At 31.3% G+C, this 19,793-nt stretch overlaps 1 protein-coding gene across 1 annotated transcript; it reads left to right on the top strand.

Moving 5' to 3' along the window:
• Nucleotides 1-15,892: 15,892 nt before the first annotated feature.
• Nucleotides 15,893-18,232, top strand: LOC115710001 (feruloyl CoA ortho-hydroxylase F6H1-3). The gene is made up of 2 exons (XM_030638293.2): nucleotides 15,893-16,649; nucleotides 17,383-18,232. The coding sequence occupies exons 1-2, from the start codon at nucleotides 16,126-16,128 to the stop codon at nucleotides 17,972-17,974; spliced, it is 1,116 nt and encodes a 371-aa protein (XP_030494153.2). The 5' UTR covers nucleotides 15,893-16,125; the 3' UTR covers nucleotides 17,975-18,232.
• The last annotated feature ends 1,561 nt before the right edge of the window (nucleotides 18,233-19,793 follow it).

Below are 19,793 nucleotides of genomic sequence, written 5' to 3' on the forward strand. Positions count from 1 at the left end.
AAGAAAGTGTTTGTTTAAACAAATACTACTTTTCTAAGAAAATGACTAAGTCTGAAAATAAAGTAGCAAATAAAGGAGATATTTTTTCTTGATTCCATAAGTGTTCTATCATCTTATTCGTTACAAGATGATCCCACTGCCTCTGTTGTCTTAACACAACCGAAGAGGTCAATACCATTTAGTTTTCTTAGACATAATTCACGGTACCTTGTCGTAGTGGGAGAGTTTCAAGGAACTTTACCTTCTCATGACTTGAAAGACACTAGTGATTAAAATCCATTGTGAGTTTAAACAAGTAATGGATTGTCAAGATAAGAAACTAAGAAGAAAGCCAATAGAACTATGGTTTCATCCATTCACATGGAGTAACCTAAAGTTTTCTATTACAAGGACATGAAAGGAAATTTTCGTTCATAAGTCTATTCAATGGACTTAACAAAACTTCCCGTTCCTAGTATTATAGGTTTGAGTTTATCGAAACTTATGGCTTGTGGTATACCTCGTAATTACTTACTCTAATGCAAGCAACTTACTTTAGTAAGATGCTGAAGCATTTTCCTTTTAATGGCAATCTATAGAAGCTTCACAACTTCTTAGATATAGATTTTATTTATCTAAGGAAAAGTCTCAACTATTCCAGAGAAGATAAAGCCATGAAAGAATTTCTTAAATCAACAGTGAGAGGTCTCAGATATGCTTTAGTATGCCTTAGACCAGACACCTGCTGTTGAGTGGGAGTAATGAGTAAGTATCAGATTAATCCAGGAGAGGAACATTAGAAGACAATCAAGTAAATCTTAAGATTATGAAGAAGAACTATATGTTAGGGTGTGTTTAAAACTCTTAAACTACACCACATAAAATTTTGAGACTTTCCTTTGTGCTAGAAAGTCTGCTGATAAGATGGTGATTACTCTGGGGGTGGAGTAGTGATTTTGGAGAAGTGTAAAAATCTATCTGAAATCTCTTAGTCTACTAGAAAGAGACTGAATGTTAAAGTTGCAGGAAAGGTACTTATTCAGTCTAAGGAAAGTTTTATACATTTGTGGCACTGTTCCAACTTGCCTTAACTACTAGGGTTACTTCCTGAATAACCAAGAAGTAGTTGCCAAAAGTATAGAATCCAGTATCCCAAGAGAGTAGACATATAGAGAGGAATTTCACATTATCAAGGATTTTGTGATTAAGGAAGAGTAATGGTGGAGAAGAGGTTGTGTTTAATTCAACCTGTCAGATCCTATTACGAGGAGTTTACTACTATTACACTTGATTGGTATATCAAGGTGTTAATGATTATTTGAAATGCACATTTTGTTTTATATTAGTCACTACTACAAAAGTAGCTTTTCCCAACAGTTTATAACTGTCATTTATGCTATTTCCCATCGGTTCCTAAAACCGTTGGCTATATGGGTGTCATAAAAATACAGAACTTTAAAAGACAGTTTATAACTGTTGGGAAAAGTTATTTTAAATGACGGTTAACAACTGTTAAAATAAGTCTTTTTAAATGACTATTTATAACTGTTGGCAAAAATATTATATAAATTAAAAAAAAATACATTTAAACTAATTTATTATATATGAATTATTATTTAATTACAATAATAATATAAATAAATTTCAGCAAAATAATAATATAAATAAAAATTAATAAAATAAAATTCATAAAACATAAATTCAATTATCCTTTATACAACATTTTTTCAAGATATACAAATTTTTCATATCAGAAACAATTACATTAAATAGTAAATAAATTTATACCCAAATAATTTTATTCAAACTTATATTCACAAAATCTATGAGTCTTAAGATTCAAAGCTGTAGCACCATGCCTCTCAAAAATAATTACACTCAAACTTATACCCTTGCATAGCCTAGTGAGTATAATTTTCGACGGTAACACCCTTGCATAGCCGAGTGAACCCAGAGAAGACGCCCATGCCCTGTACAAAAAAACAAAGGGACATTCAATTCTTAATTCATGCCAGCAAATGCCTCTATTTTCTGCCTAAGTTTGTTTGGAATTATTTGTATATGCATATGTATAGAATTAGGTCCTACACATTTGATTATATGTATATGTATAGATCCACTCATTCAGAGTAAATAAAAAACGAGAAAAAGAGAAGTAGAAAATTTACTTACAGCGAGGGAGTGGCCATGGCGGGCAGGAGAGATATAGGAGTGAGGTTGGCTCCGGCGAGAGAAAAACCCAGAAATGGCTCCGGCGAGAAAGAAAAATAAAAAATCTTTGGAATTTGGGTTTTTCCGTGGTTGCGAGCACCGTAGTGTGGTTCGTTTCGACTACCGTGGACTGGAGGATGGCCATCGTGGCCTAGCCGTCCGTGTGAGACAGTGAATAAAGAGAGAGAGAGAGAGAGAGAGAGAGAGAGAGAGAGAGAGAGAGAGAGAGAGAGAGAGAGAGAGAGAGAGAGAGAGAGAGAGAGAGAGAGAGAGAGAGAGAGAGAGAGAGAGAGAGAGAGAGAGAGAGAGAGAGAGAGAGAGAGAGAGAGAGGTCGGATCGAGTGGGAGGAAAAGGGAAAGAGGTTGGGTTAAGGGGTTTCAGAGGGTGGAGAAGACCTGGGGTGACCAGACTTCCGTCCAAGCAGATCAGCTGCTCAAAAAAAAAAAAAAGCCAGAGGATGAAGAGGCGGAAGGAAAAAGATGAAGGGAAATAGGGTTTGGATTAGGGTTTTCATATTTTCCTTTTTATACCCTAGGTCAAATTTATTTACTAAAATAATTAAGTTTTTTTTTGAAAAAATAAATATTTAAGTTAAATCTAATTATTTTATTAATTATTTAATTTTACCCTTAATTAATTATTTTAGGAAAATTTTATTTACACCCTTAAAAAGTAAAAAAATATTTCATTTTAATAATTTTTTTAATAAACATTTTTATAATTTTTATTTTATACAAAATATACATCTTTAATTATACAATTTTTTTTTAATTTTTTCTTCCAGTAGATTATATTCTTAAAAAATATACCTATAAAATAAAAATAAATAATATTTTAAACATTACAAAAAAATTAAAATAAAAAGTTATATGAAATTTTCTTAAAAAAATTATACATGATTTAAAAAAAAATGTATATAAAAATAAAATTAAAATAAGTATTAAAATTAATATAAAATAATGTGAGAAAGAATTAAAAATATTAAGAGTAATTTTTAAAAATTATTTTAAGTTTATTTTTTTTAAATAATGGGGTGTACTTATATTTTATGGAGTATAGATAGAAATCCTCTTATTTTATTATTTACACTATTTAATTTTACCCCCAATTAATTATTTTATTATTATCCTATTTAAATTTACCCTTAATTAATTATTTTATTATTTACTTTTTTAAAATAAAATAAAATTTGATTTAAAATAACATACTAAAAAAAACATTTCCCAACAGTTTATCACTGTTAGGAATACTAAGTATTCACTACAGTTATAAACCGTTGGGTATACTTAGTATTCCCAATAGTTGTAAACCGTTGGGTATACTTAGTATTCCTAACAGTTGTAAACCGTTGGGTATACTTAGTATTCCCAACAGTTATAAACTGTTGGCATTCATTGTTTTCTTTCATTTAGTATTGCCCACAGTTTTCCACCGTTGGCATTAGTTTTTCCCAACGGTTTCTTTGCTTCAGTTCTAAATCGTTGGGAAAAATATCTGCTTATCTTTTCCAACGGTTTTCATAATTGACCCCCTTATTAACCGTTGGGAAAAGTCAATTTTGTAGTAGTGAGTGCAAGTGGAAGTTTGTTGGGTTTTGTGCCCTAAATAAAACTCATTTTAATATAATCAGATTTACTTATTAATAAAGATCAGAAATAACATTTTATGTTGCATGGTTCACATGATTTATTTCATGATTATATGTATATAATGTATGAATTCTTTTTAAGTCCAGAACATATGAGTTAGTTAAAGATTATAGTGTTGTCAGCACAGTGGAATATAATCTTAATTATATGTTCAAAAGTTTATTCCCTGATTTGTCAGAACACTGGATTTAGACTGACATGGTATAATCAGCGATAGGTATTCTTACACCTTGGAAAAGTGTTATGTCCTTTCCAGGACATTGGCAAAGTTTACCAGTATCGGATGTATGGAGTATACATCGGAAGGGACCGATATTGAACTTTGATTAGATATATTAAAACATACCGTAATATCTATTCAATTCAATATCACATGTTGATCCTAGATCAAATGATCTTAATCCTGATATGGTTAGGTTCAATCTCAAGAGTGTTATCCGTGTTCTTTGATTTGTTAGTTAAGCCTACTTTTGGGTCAGGGTGATACGTACATTTTGGGAACACGGTAAGTGGAATTGAGTGGGAGCGCTAACATAAATATGGAATCTATAGCTTCTATCTGGCGAATAGAAAGTAAAGGATGATTTCCTTCGAGCTTAACCAAACGAAAATAAATGGTGGAGATCTCATTTAACTTAGCTGAAATATCATTTATACAGGGTTAAGTGTTTTAAGGATAAAATACATTATAGGGTGTTACGGTAATTTAATCCCTTTACAGTGTAAATCATCTATATAGAGGATCATTGATCACATTAGGGTTATAACAATGGATAACTAATGACGTGTCTATATCATGGAACATATAGAGCGTTCTATATGACTGAGAGTGCGATTCTAAGTTCTAAGTGTGGATTCAATGAGGAATTAATAAGTTAGGGAATATACTTGGTAAATTCGGTTCGACTTATTGGAAGCTCGGTTATATAGACCCATGGTCCCCATACTAGTTGAGACCATACTGCTTGTAAGACTCAGTTAATTGATTTTGATTAATTAATTATAATTCTAAAGTTAGACTATGTCTACTTTATGAATTTTCACTAAGCAAGGGCGAAATTGTAAAGAAAAGAAATTCTAGGTTTATTTAATAATTAAGAGACTTTATATGTCTAAATTAATAAATATATTAAATGAAAATATTATTTAATAATTATTCTTAAGTTATTAAATAATTAGAATTGGCATTTGAATGGTTAAATTGGAAAATTGGCATTTTTGAGAAAATGGGAATGGACAATAACAAAATAGGAAAGTTGCAAAGTGAGACCCAATTTCCTTATATGGGCCGCCCACTATAGGCTTTTACCATTTTATTTTTCCATTATTTTAATGCCACATAATTCTAACCTAAACTAGAGGGCATTCTATAAATAGAAAGTAATGGCTTCAGGAAACAACACAAAATTGCATCTCATTCTTTTCAGAGAGATTCCTGAGTGCCACTTTCCTCTCTCTCTTTTCTTCTCTAAATTTCGAAACCCTTGAGTGATAGAGTAGTGCCCACACACATCAAGTGGTACCTCAATCATAGTATGTAAGACTATGGAAAATCAGCATCAAAGAAGGAGAGAAGGAGATCCAAATTCAGATCTTGATTATGCTCTGCTACAGAAAGGAATCAAGGGCTAGAGATCTGAATGGAAGGAGTCATATTATTCCGCTGCACCCAATGTAAAGTTTTCTTAAACTCTTATGTGTTTATTTTTATTGTTTTAGAATTCATATTAGGATGTTAATCAAACATACTTGGTAGTAAATCTAGATCCTGGTAAAATAATTCCAACAACATGAAGCTCCCAGGGACAATAGAAACGTGACTGATCCACTCTTCTGGAAAGAAAGGGTTAACTAAACTCTAGGGTTAGGTCGCCCAATCGATCCGTAGAGAAAGGTCGTGTAGGATGATAAGCCACATGCTCAGGCACCGAGACCTACCATTCGACAAAGGAAAAATTAACCCAACATTTTTGTTAGCCAAAGTGTTAACGTGGAAAGACTTAGACCCCGATGACAACATGTCAACGACGGACCTCAGGGACTGTTTAAATGTTAAGCGGGAGAAAGTAAGATGAGAAAGAGCAAGGCCTTAAGGAGGAGATCTTAGAAACAACATTAATGACTGAACTCGTGGGCGCGAGCTCTCGGATGATAATGCCAAAAGGCTTGAAGATCAAATAGCAGCCTTAACCAAGATCATAGAGCAACTAGTCTGCAAAAAAAGTGGAGTCGTGTCTAACTCGGAAGATGAAGACCTGGAGCCGTGTGTTAGGAGGATTCTGGAAACACCTATATTGGAACGCTTCCAGATGCCTCTTATGGACATGTACGAGGGCAGGACGGACCCTAGGGTTCACCTATCCTAGTATAACAAGCTGATGCAAGTGGCACATGTTAGTGATGTCATGAAGTGTTTGTGTTTCTCCTTCACTTTAGCCAAATCTATTGAAGATTAGTGGAAGAGGTTACCCTCCAGATCAGTGTGGAACTGGCGTGACCTACAGTCCATGTTTAAGAAGCAGTTTGTGGATGCTTAAGATTTTGACATCGAAGTTAGCTCCTTGGCCAACGTCAAGCAACAATTGAATGAAAGCCTAAAGCCTACATTCATCGGATGATGGAGGCAGCAAGGACAAAGGTCAATGACGACCAAAAATTAGTGGCCCTACAGGCAAGGTTATCACCTGGATCCCTTCGTTGGGGAGATATACAAAAAGAAAAAGGATCAACACCCTATCCAACTTCTTGTTGAGGGCCCAAGGATTTATCAACTTGAAAGATGCTTACACTAAAGTATTTTGAGTAGCTCTGACACCATTAGGGAGTGTTGGTACTTCGGGATATGTCACTCAACTTCTGAATCTAGTTATAATTCCTCCCAAAACTCAATATACAATGCCTACGGTCTATGGACCTACAACCTCAGGGTAGGCGCCTTCATAGACCGCTTTTCTCAAATATGAAGTGGCACAAACCAGATGCAGTTTCACTCCTAGAGAAATGCAAGCAAGTTAACAAATGGAAGTTTTGGAATCGGGAGTAAGTCAATTTTGGAGCAAGAGAAGAAGCAAGACTCAAATCTATAATGAGCCTCCAAAGAAAGAAAAGAAATGGTATGAGCCCCAATATACGGAGTACACCAATCTCGTAAATACTCATGAGAATATCTACAGATCCACATGCAATACTGTTTATTACATGAAGCCACCTTCAATATTCAAGGGGGTAAAAATTAGGCAAGATCAGAGTAAAAGGGGTGAATACCATGGCAATGTGGGACACACCACTAACGAATGCGACTACTTGAGAGATGAAATGGAGAGTTTGATCAAGTCAGTCACCTTCATGAGTGGGTAAGGGTCCCAATCATCTTTTCGGGACAAAGAGTAGTTCAGGGACAAGTGATCATTCCCAGACTACAGGGAGCTATCTATTGGTTTTAGTGGTACCAAATCAAGTATGCAGCGAAATAAAAGTTTATGATTATCATTGTGCCACATCCTCAGAATCACTATATGTATATATATATTAAATCTAAGAGTAAAATAGATGAAAAGATAAATTACCTCTCGAAGCCTATTAGGGTATCCTTGAGTCTTTTCGTATGTTGTATCCTTGGAACGGCGACATCAAACTCACACCTTAATCTTCCAGATCTTTCACCACACACATTGACTAGTGTGGGCTAGTAGAATAAAATGTATATAAAGCTATTATTAGATTCTCAACACATGAGCAAGAATAATTTTAGAGTGTTTGAGAGAAAAGACTAAATTAGATTAATCCTTTTTAGGCTTTCCAAAAGGTTACATTATAATTCTATATCAAAATTTAATTTATACGTTATATTTAAATAAATCCAATAAAATTTTTATTTAATTAATTATTCAAATCATTTATTAAATCATATTTAATTATTTGAATAAATAATATAATCGAATTTTACTATAGATATTTATTTCAAATTTAAATATTTAATTTAAACTAAATATTTAATGACCGATTGAGGGAATCTCTCAACCACTTGAGGGAGTCTCTCAACGACCTTGAGAGAATATCTCAACCAACAAAAATATCTATAACTACTTTTTAAATTTAAATTTAAATAAATATTTATCTTTTGAATTAATTAACCTAAAAACAAATATAGTGGGGACAACCCTATATGATAGGCTCCCATCACTGTGTCAAGACACAGTATGGCGCCACCTATGTCTTAACAAGATATTGGTGGTATCTTTTGTCCAGATGACTTTTATCTTTTCTCCAATTTATTTAATTAATAAATTTAAAAAATAAATTATTCAGTACAAAATAAATAATTACTATTTTGACAAATCAAAATAGATTTTTCGAACTTCCATCTACAACTTTTATTCCTACCCTTGATAGTGCTTCAAGGTGGCGATTTGGGGACCATGGATCATGGACCTATAATTCTAAGCTCCAATAAATTAAATTATTTTATTGAATCTCATCAATCAAATAATCTTGTTCATTAATTCCATGACCACTCCACTATAAATATAGAATTGAAATCTTGTTAATTATAGAATTATATTAATGAGTTTTACTCCAATGTCCATTGATATAATCAAATCTAGTGATTACCCCTCCTTTAGTCAGTTCGTAATTAGTTTTGGTAAAATTACTATTTTATCCTTCTAATTACTTTTTTATCTTTTAGTACCATTAATTCACTGATAAAAGTATAATTTAGATCCAATCTAAATTTGTGCACAACTTTTCAGTTCCAGAATGAAACTTAAAGGGAACCAACATTCAATCCTACCAAAAACAAAGAAATAAGATGCTCTCATTCTCAACCTACCAAAAACCTAGTTTTCATTCTTTGTCAGACAACTAGTAAATGAGAGTCTCCTTCCATAGTGATTTCGAATCCTTCTTATTGTTCTTCATCAATTCGAGCCTTTAGTGATAGAGTACCATGCCCACTCATAGTAAGTCAAGTACTCAATCATAGTGTGGAAGACGGTGGTTAACCAAACTGAAAGAGAGAAGATCCAGGTTCAGATCTTCATATTGCTCTGCTACAGAAAGGAATCAAGGGCTAGAGATCTGAACAGAAGGAGTCATATTATTCCACTACCATCAATGTAAGATTTTCTAAACTTTATATGTGTTTAATTCATCGTATTAGGAAATTCATATTTAGGGTGTTAGATTATAAAATTATAATCAACATACATGTTAGTAAATCTAGATCCTGGTAAAATAAGTTTCAACAACTGCCCCAATGATAGAAGAAGTGTTGCTGATTGTGTTTATTTTGGAGATACTTTGGTGTCATGATCATCTAAGAAACAGACATTGATGTCCAAATCTAGTACAAAATTCTAGTATCGTGCCCTTGCTCAAGTGGCTGCTAAAATGTCATGGATTCAAAGTTGCTAAATATGAGTTTGAATTTCCTTTGCAACTTACATCATTGAAATGGTGTGACAATATGGAGGCTAGTGTTTTGGCTATGAATCTGGTTTATCATGCACACACAAAGCACATCAAATTAGATATACACTTTTAAGAGACAAGTTCATCAACAAAACACTTAAAATCAGATATGTCCCATAAAGTGATCAAATTGCTGGATGCCTAACCAAAAACTTAACCAATCATATATTTCATTTCTTGGTTGACAAACTTGGTGTAGTTGAGACACCACTAAATTTGAGATGGGCTGTGAAGAAATAAAATTTTCCTTATTACTTCTAGAAGAGATTTGCTGGCATAACAAACTTTTGGTGGTCCCTAAACGTTGACAAACTTTGTCCAAACTTTTGTAGCGTTAGAATATTCTTTCCTTTTCCTCTATAAAGATTGGATTACAATTGTAATGATTAGGTATTCAATTCTGTTGTAATCTTCACCTATTAATACAACACTTCCAGTCTCATCAAAGTTTGACCTGAGCTTTTTCATCTGTCTGTTTTAATTTTTCTTAAAATTTTATCAAATTTATGGTTAATGTGATTTTTTTTAATGTTTTGATATGTGTACTTAATATTTTTTAACAATAAATATACATGCATGTGTGGTTAGATTTTAAGTTTTAAAACCATTTAGAATGTTGCTTAATTATATTTTATCAAAATAAAATAAAATAATTATAATTACTTTTTTTTAGAAAATAACTACTATTAATTATTGGTGTACATTGGTCGGTTTAGTCAGTTTATGCTATATTTTATTCATCCCAATGTAAAGATCGGATTACAAAAATCTAAGTGCAACCCGCTCAATTAAGAAAAATGAAAATAGTAATGTAATGCCCTGATACTTAGGCGTGCTACAACAATTTTCTAATTAACGCGCCACCTTTGCTAATAAAAGGGTTTTCCTAAAAAATCGTGTCAAATTAAAACTTTTGTTTTAAATTATTAAACTTTATAAACATATAAATATATATTTACATAAATCGGAATCCCGCGTTTAAACTTTTACAAATATTTTCAAAATATATTTACAAACTTGCCGCACAACAACTATAAAATATAATCCAAGATGTCCCGAGACCAAACACTCCAGGTCGCATCGTCTCGACATGTACAATCACCATCCACACTCGGAGCTCACTCTTGTTCAGCCTTCATCTTTCCTTTACCTACACATGAAAGTAACAACTGCGAGTCAACAGACTCAGTAAGAAAAACATATAACAAATAATATATCTTCGACTTTATCTAGGCGCCCATACACCTGTCCACAAGGCTTATCAGATAAGTAAGAACGTTCTTTACTAAGGTACGACCACTATACCACATGCATTACGTACCACTACTGTACTAGTGTTGGTAGAGTTTGTCTTGTACCTCGAGTACCACTAAGTGTTATACCATATACACTTCGTACCTGCCCGTACTAGTGTTGGTAACACCGTACTGTACTCTTTAAACATCGTACGCTATACCAATGCACTCAGTACTGCTATGTTGGAAGTTATTTTACCAGGAACTTAGATCTACTCACAAGTATGTTCATTTAACAACCTAAATATGAACTTCTAAAACGATAGAAAATTAAACACATAAAAGTATCAGAAATCTTACATTGGGTGCAGCAGAATATATGTCTCCTCCCACTCAGATCTCTAACCCTTGATTCCTTTTTGTCGCACAGTATAATCAAGATCTGAGCCCGATAGTCTTTCTTTGTTGTTTCTGAATTCTACACAGCTTTCCTCACTATGATTGAGGTATTACTTGATGTGTGTGGGTACTACTCTATCACCCATAGATTTCAAAACAGAGAAGGTAGAGAGAGAGAGGGTGGCGGTTCAGAGAGAGTTTTTGTGTGAGAAAATTCTGTCAGAATAATGTGTGTACAAAAACTGAAGCCTTTATCTTCTATTTATAGAAGACCACCTAGGGCTATGGTTGAATTAATTGACATTTAAAAATTGAAAAATCAATGTGAAAAGGGAAGCATAGTGGCCGGCCTAGGCATTGTGGAAACAAGGCTTGCCACTTTTCCAACTTTCCTTTTCCTACATTGCTAGTTTCCTGTTTTGTCAAAAACTGCCAATTCCTTTGTTCAACCACATAAATGTCAAATCTAATTATTTAATAATTAAAATTAATTATCAAATAATATATTGTCATTTATTTATTAATAATAAAACTAATTAAAGTTTCCTAATTAATAAATATGTCCTCCAGAATCTCTATTTACTGTTTTGCCCTTAATAAGTGATAAATTCTCAAATAGACATAGTCTAACTTTGAGAATTATAATTGATTAATTAAAATCAATTAAATGAGTCTTACAAGTAATATTATCTCAACTAGTGGGGGGACCATGGGTCTATATATCCGAGCTTCCAATAAGCAGATCTAGAATTTACTATTTAAATTCACTGACTTATTAATTGTTGAATCCACGCATAGAACTTAGAATTGCATTCTCAGTATATAGAATGCTCTATATGTTCCACCATATAGACACATCATTAGTTATCCATTATAATAATCCTAATTTGATCAATGATCCTCTATATGGATGATTTACATTGTAAAGGGACTAAATTACCGTAACACCGTACAATATATTTTATCCTTAAAACACTTAACCCTGTATAAATGATATTTTAGCTAAGTGAAATGAGTACTCCACCATTTATCTCGTTTGGTTAAGCTCGAAGGAAATCATCCTTTGCTTACTATTCGCCAGATAGAAGCTATAGATTCTATATTTATGTTAGCGCTCCCACTCAATTGCACTACCGTGTTCCCAAAATGTACGTATCACCCTGACCCAAAAGTAGGCTTAACTAACAAATCAAAGAACACGAATAACACTCTTGAGATTGAGCCTAACCATATCAGGATTTAGATCATGTGATCTAGGATCAACTTAGTGATATTGAATTGAATAGATATTACGGTAAGTTTTATAAATCTATTTCAAAGTTCAATATCGGTCCATTCCAATGCATACTCCATGCATCCAACCTGAGCTTTACTTTAACCAATGTTCTGGAAAGAACATAGCATTTCTCCAAATGCAAGTAAACTCTGTTGTAGATTGTCATATCAGTAAATCCCAGTGTTCTGATAAATCTAGGAATCCTTTATTCACATAGTCATCTTTACTTTCCACTGTGTTGACAACACAATAAACATGATCAAGTATGTAAAAGGGGTTTGGATGAATTTATAAATCAAATAGACAAGCAATTGATAAAGTGAACCAAAACATACACAAATGAATGAAAAATACTTCTGTTACTTTATTGATATTGAATAATCTGGATTACATTGAAATGGAGTTTTATTTAGGGCATAAAACCCAACATGCAACCGTACTAGTATTGGTAGTGTACGAATCATAACATGCATGCATACATCACACATACACATAATCAAATATATAACATTTTCAATGCTATTCTTACCTCGTTTCTGAATTCAAGTGAGTTGGCCCCTGAACAGAAAAGCTCGTGCTGGATGGATGCCTTAAGTCACATTTACGTAAACGGTAAATGACATGTCAAAACCTAATCTGGAAAATCCAAACTCACTACTAAGGGTTCTTCTATTAGTAACTCTTATAAAAACACCCTAAATATCAAGGAAATAACCAACTAAGGCTCTAAATATAACATGAATCGACAAAACAAACTGTTCGGGACGCCTGCCCCTCATCCAGTTAACCAGTTTTACAAGACTTGTCAAACTGGTTAACTGGTTTGCACCAGGTTACTTCAAACAAAACCAAACCTTGCCCAAATCATGTCCAAACCATACCAAACCTTCCAAAATGCCTGTAACAACCTCAAACAACATTTTCAAGCAATAGAAGTAAGAAAAACACACTCAATTCAAAAATATCATTAATGACCCAAGTTCGAGTTTTTCAAACTCAAACATGTTCATTCACCACATAACACATCAAAACTAGCATTAAGAACTCAATCTCAACTCAAATAAAACATAGAAACTGAACTAAAAAAAATTCTAACCCTAGCAGCCTCTAAAATTCAAAATTGCATGCCATAACCAACTAGAACTTAGAGAATTCATAAAACATGAGCTTCTAGGGCATACCTCAACTTGAATCACCTTAATTCTTGCTGAATTCAAGAAAATTGGAAGCTGGCTGGGTTGATTCCTCTGGTTGTGTGGGAGCCGAGCAAGAGAGAGAGAGAGAGAGAGAACTGGGAGGTTCTAGCTTCTTGATTTTTTTTTCTCTTTTCTTAATCTCTTTCTAATTAATTAATTTCTAAAAAAAACATTACTTTCAGCTAGAAAAAATAAGTGGCTAGCTGCCATTCTAGGATTAAGCCACTTAACCCAATACTAAAAACTTACCAAAATACCCTTCTTACTTGTTACTTGAACAATAATAAGCCTAGATGTAAAATGGTCCAAAACCATACATAACTCCGCTTAAATTCGGTATTCATAAAATCTGAAAGGTTTGTTCCACTAAGAAATAGGTTCTAAACTTACCCATGTGACTCAAATGGTCATCCATCGTATTTTCCGTTATCGCTGAGCAAAAATTATAAAATTGCATAATTTATATTTAACTTAAATAATACTCTTAGAGTTTAATAAAATTTCTGAAATTGAGAAATTATAACTCTAATGACCTTTTCTAAAAATAGGACCCAAAACATAATAAAATCATAAATAATTATAAAAATATCAAGAATTAATACTGATTGTCTTTACTAATCCAAAATCTAATATGCGGTCATTACAAGTAGTCCACCTAATGAAATTGGTCGGTTTGGTTGGGTTAACCTGTCCAAATCGACCACTAATATTTTTTTTTTTATTTTTACATTTAATTGTTATATTTTAATTAATTTTAATAATGAGATAAATATATATAGATTGAATTTAAAGTTCAAATCAACCACCATAAAAAATATATTAGTTTTAATTTTATATTTTTTAAATAGACATATAAATTATATGTATATAAATATATATCATAAAAATATATAAATATATATAAAAAAACTCTCTTAATCGGGTTGGTCGGGTTGATTAGGCGGGTTGGTATTATTTTTTCAACCTGCTCAATATAAAGATTGGGCGGGTTATATTTTGGTCAGGTTTTTTGGTTTGTATTTTTCGTCGAGTTATCTCGGTTTGGTTTGTGCTGGTTATTTATGTTTGGACGGTTTACAAAAAATTATGTATAACCCTACTACTAATAGTCATGAGTGACCATAATTTTTACACAACGATCTACTAGTTAATACCCGCACCCCCATTAATTATTGGGACGCATATAGTTATATAATTAACCTACGAAAATAGAGATGATAATTTTAAAACTGTCCCTGATCTGCACCATTGTCATTCCTAGTTCTCAGTTATGTAGAGACTTGGTGATTTTATGACTTTAAGGTCCTATCGTACATATATATTATAATTCAAAAAACTGCTACTTTTAGTGACAATTTTTTAGTCACAACATAATTTTTTTGTGACTAAATGTGACTTTTAGTCACAACAAAATATTATTTTTTACCAAAACATTAGTATTTAGATACAAATTGTCACTAATTTAGTTTTAGTCACAAAAAGTATGGTGACTAAAAATACATTTAGTCATAACAAATTATAATTTTGGTGACTAATACCTTTAGCTACAGACTTTTTAGTCACAACATAAGAATGATGATTTATAATTAGTCACAACCTTTTTACTTTTAATCACAAGTTTTATTGTAACTAAAAATACATTTTTTGGTAGTGTTAATACATCACATTTTCCAAATATCATAAATATATAGTTGAAATTATAAACATGACTTTAAGTAATTTTCCTTTATTTTCTAACGAATTAATAGTTAGCTCAGGCTCAGTCTTGGGCATAGGCGAGCTAGACCTGTACCTAAGGCCCACCTAGCCCAGGGACCTATAATTTTTTCCCTTTTAAAAATATATATTTTTATTTTAAATAAGGCCCCCAAAAATTACTTTTTCTTATGACCCACAAAATTTTAGGGCCGGTCCTGAGTTAACTTATAATAGAATTTACACTCAATATGAAATTTTAATTTTTTGTTACTTAAATATGGTAGCTTTAAGTTTGGCCATTTTTTTTGGTATTTTTTTTGAACTATTTTATTGTATTTTCTATGTCAATATAATTTTCAAAACCCATATTTAATCTTTAGATAAATCAATTTTAGAAAAATAAAAAATTTCATTTCTTCTCCTCTGTCAAACCCTACCTCCCCCTCCCCTCAACAGCTCCACCTATCACCTTTGTTCACCAGCTCCACATCTGACAAACGGCGACCGACAATTCACCAATCCAGTGTCTATTGGTCAGAGCCAAACTCACCAAAGATTTTTTTTTTATCAAAAAACTGATTTTTTAATCAAAATACGAGTTTTTTTTTTTTATCAAGAAATTAGTTTTTTCATCCAAATAAGTTTGGATTTATCCCATATTTTAAATTTTTTTTTAAAGAAAATATTATAGTAAAATTAAATTTACATTCCATATATATCAATTTTTTTTTTTCTAATATTTTTTTTTGTAAATAGCCTTAGCTTATAACATTAACCATGCAATAAATAGTTAAGTGGGTAGGTCCGAAATCTCAACTCATTAAAATACTAAATAAATATATATAAACAAAAGCATGCCAATTGCCAAATGAGTTGTTGAGTACTCATAATATAATAACACGAGTCTATAAATACGTACCTTGCATGTTAGATAAACTTATCACAACCCCAAATTACATACATAACTTCTCTTTAATTAGCTAGCTTTATTATACCATTCAAATCAAAAATGGCTCCAACACTAGCAAATATTACAAGCACAACTGAGCCTTCAAAGGTGACTGAATTTGTGATCCACAAGGGTTTTGGAGTAAAGGGTCTTTCAGAAGCTGGCCTCAGGAGTCTCCCCAAGCAATACATTCAGCCAATCCAAGAAAGGGTTTTCAATCATGACCAAACTTCTTCCACATTGGCTGGAAAATCAATCCCAATCATCGATATGTCCAAGTGGGACGACCCGAAAACTGGGAATTCGATATGTGATGCTGCGGAGAAGTGGGGTTTTTTCCAAATTATGAACCATGGGATTCCGATCGAGGTTATCGAGAGAGTTGAGAAGGCGACTCATCGGTTCTTTGAGTTGCCAGCTGAGGAGAAGAACAAGTTTTCGAAAGAGAATTCTGGTTCGAATAGTGTAAGGTATGGCACCAGCTTCACTCCTTTGGCTGAGAAAGCTCTTGAGTGGAAGGATTATCTTAGTCTCTTTTATGTTTCTGATCTTGAAGCCTCCCAACTGTGGCCCTCTGCATGCAGGTAACAAATTATTTATGTATAACTATAACTATATAAGGTCTAGGGTGAAATTTGAAACAAATTTTATTCAAATATCAAAATCCCATATTTGTCAAATTATGCCATTGTCTCCTTATTTTCTTTTTCACATATATATAAATTTTAAATTTTGGCCCCTGACCGTCCAACCTCTGGCCGGCCTTGCGAGTACATCAAATTGTTTTAATTTTAATTTTGGTACCCTAAATAATAATTTAGACTTTTTCTTAAAAATTTGTGAAAAGTCCTCATAAAACTACATAAGAAAATAATTATCTATATGTGTTTCTTTGTTTTTTGTTTTTGTTTTTTTGTTTAAGGAAGTATCTTATATGCATGTGATGGAAACAGAAAATGAAAATACCTTTAAATCCTTTTCAGATCGAGGACCTGCCATACGTACATGCAAATAATAATTACACAAATTTTGTCACGTACTAAAATAAATCAAATTATTTAATATCAATATGATCTAAGACTTTTATGCAAAAAATTTTTTTATCACAATACAAGTCATTCAGATTAAACATATATGTACTATATATATATATACCATGCATTTAGCAACAAATTATATAATTAATCTAATCTAATATATTCATTTAATTAGTGTATAATGTCTCATCTAAGTACATGCCAGATATATTCTGTGTTTTTATTTTGTGGTGATTCATTTTAATATATTTAATTACTTGATTTATACAAATATATATAGGGATGAACTGCTTGAGTACATGAAGAAGACTGAAACAGTGATAAAAAAACTATTAGAAGTGCTGATGAAAAGGCTAAATGTGACAAAAATAGACAAGGAGAAAGAGAGTGCTTTAATGGGATCAAAGAGAATCAATCTCAATTACTACCCAATTTGTCCAAACCCCGATTTAACGGTCGGGGTTGGTCGACACTCTGACGTGTCAACTCTCACAATCCTTCTCCAAGACGAGATTGGAGGGCTTTATGTAAAAGTTGAAGAAGAAGAAGAAGAAACCAATAATAATAATTGGGTTCATGTGCCACCAATGAAGGGGTCACTAGTGATAAACATTGGTGATGCTTTACAAATAATGAGCAATGGAAGGTACAAAAGTGTGGAGCATAGAGTTGTGGCTAATGGAAAAAGTGATAGGATTTCAGTGCCTATATTTGTCAATCCAAGGCCATCTGATCTTATAGCACCATTTCCTCAAGTACTTGCTAACGGTGAAAAGGCTTTGTATAAGCAAGTTCTCTACTCTGATTATGTTAAGCACTTCTTCAGGAAAGCTCATGATGGAAAACAGACCGTTGATTTTGCCAAAATATGATCTTTAATTAATTAAGTAATAATTGTGCTTATTTACTAAAATATGTATGGTAATTTGAGTACCAATAAACCTCTTTCATATATAATAAGTGAATTGGGTGTCCAAAACTAGTATATGTTCGGTACCCTTATATAGGGCCTTTTATATCTAATATATGTATGATCATATATGTATAATTTGAGTATACGTACGAGGAATGAGAAGTTTGTGGCATGACTTATTCTCTTTATTCTACCATTATACCATATATAATTTATTTAATCATATGTATGCATTTGTTTCATCTAATATTGGTGATGATGATCAATTCAATTACTTTGCAAAAGTTCTATCCAAGAGGAGAATTATGAGCTAATTCATGCAAGACACTTTATTTGAAAATAGACTAGAATTCTAAATCAAAGTTTTATATGCACCACAAAAATTTATAAATATATTTTATTTTAATAATTTTTATTTTATATAAAAAATATATATGTTTAATTATATTAGTTTTTTTTTTAAAAAAATTCAGTTCATATTCTTAAAAAATATAACTATCACACAAAAATAAATTATATTTTAAACATTATAATAAAAAAAATAAAAAATAAAAAATTGTGTTAAGTTTAATTGGAAAAAAATATAAAAAAAAAATTATATATGATGTAAAAAAATTATAAAATTAAAATTAAAATTAGTACAAAATAATGTGAAAAATAAAATTTTAAAAAATATTCAGAGTAATTTTTAAAAATTATTTTAATTAAGTTTAACTTTTTTAAATATTAAGATTTACTTATCATTTTGTGGAGTGCAATAAAAATTCTTTATTCTAAAACTAGATGGAGGCAGTGGAAATTACAAAGCTGCCCTCACTTTAGATTTCTCTTTTTATTTTTTTGTGTTTATTTTTGAAGTTTGAAAATTAGCTGGGAGACATATCTAATTTTAATGATAATGATGCAACTCAACGAATTTGGTTCATACATTAAATAACTTGCATGTGGTCTTGTAGGTTGTTTCAACTAGACGAACTATAATAAGAAATAAGAAAATTTAAAACCCAATTAAACTTTAAATATCTAAAAAAATAATTAGTAATTTTGTCACTTGAATCAATTTTACTCTTTAAAATATATAGTTTGTTCATTTTTTTTTTTGAACTTTTACATTTATAGAAATTTAATTATTCTACTAGATTTCGTCTCATTATTTTATTTAAATATGACGTGTCTTTGTAAATTAATAATTTTATTCCCTAAATTTGACAACTATCAAATTTTACCCTCTCAAAATAAAAATGTGTAAGATTAAACATTTTTTTTTAGTAAATCTTAAAAATTAATTTAGATTTTGAAAATAATTATTTGAATGATTAAAAAAATTAAAATGTTAAAACTAATTAAATGTTTTTTAAAAAATATTTATTTTTTATTAAAAATTCTATTTAGATATAAAAAAATATTAAAAATTTAATATTTGCAAACATTAAATTTTATGAGAACAAATTTAACTCTATATTTTAAGGTGTTCACAGTGCAGACGGTGTGAGTTTTGACTATTTTTTTGAACTAAATCGCACATGAAATTTTTTATCTCACATTGCGAGCCCACTGCAAGATTTCAAAACCGTAAAAATAAAATTGCTAAAATATGATGTGGTATTAATAGTTTATACTATAATAAAATAAATAAATAAATAGTATATTAAAGTTTAACCAACACAATAAATATAGAGAAAATTACATGTGAATACGTGTTTGTCCATTGAATTTTAATAATAACGTGATGTGTGAAATTATTGATATTATTGTTATTTTATACCCTCTTTTTAATT

The sequence above is a fragment of the Cannabis sativa genome, chromosome X (assembly GCF_029168945.1).
Source record: "Cannabis sativa cultivar Pink pepper isolate KNU-18-1 chromosome X, ASM2916894v1, whole genome shotgun sequence".
NCBI lineage: Eukaryota > Viridiplantae > Streptophyta > Magnoliopsida > Rosales > Cannabaceae > Cannabis > Cannabis sativa.

What these genes read in the sequence shown, in the direction of transcription:
- LOC115710001 (XM_030638293.2), top strand. Translation starts at nt 16,126, where the DNA reads ATGGCTCCAACACTAGCAAATATTACAAGCACAACTGAGCCTTCAAAG. An exon ending in CTGTGGCCCTCTGCATGCAG is followed by an intron (nt 16,650 to 17,382) that starts GTAACAAATTAT and finishes AAATATATATAG; the next exon opens with GGATGAACTGCTTGAGTACA.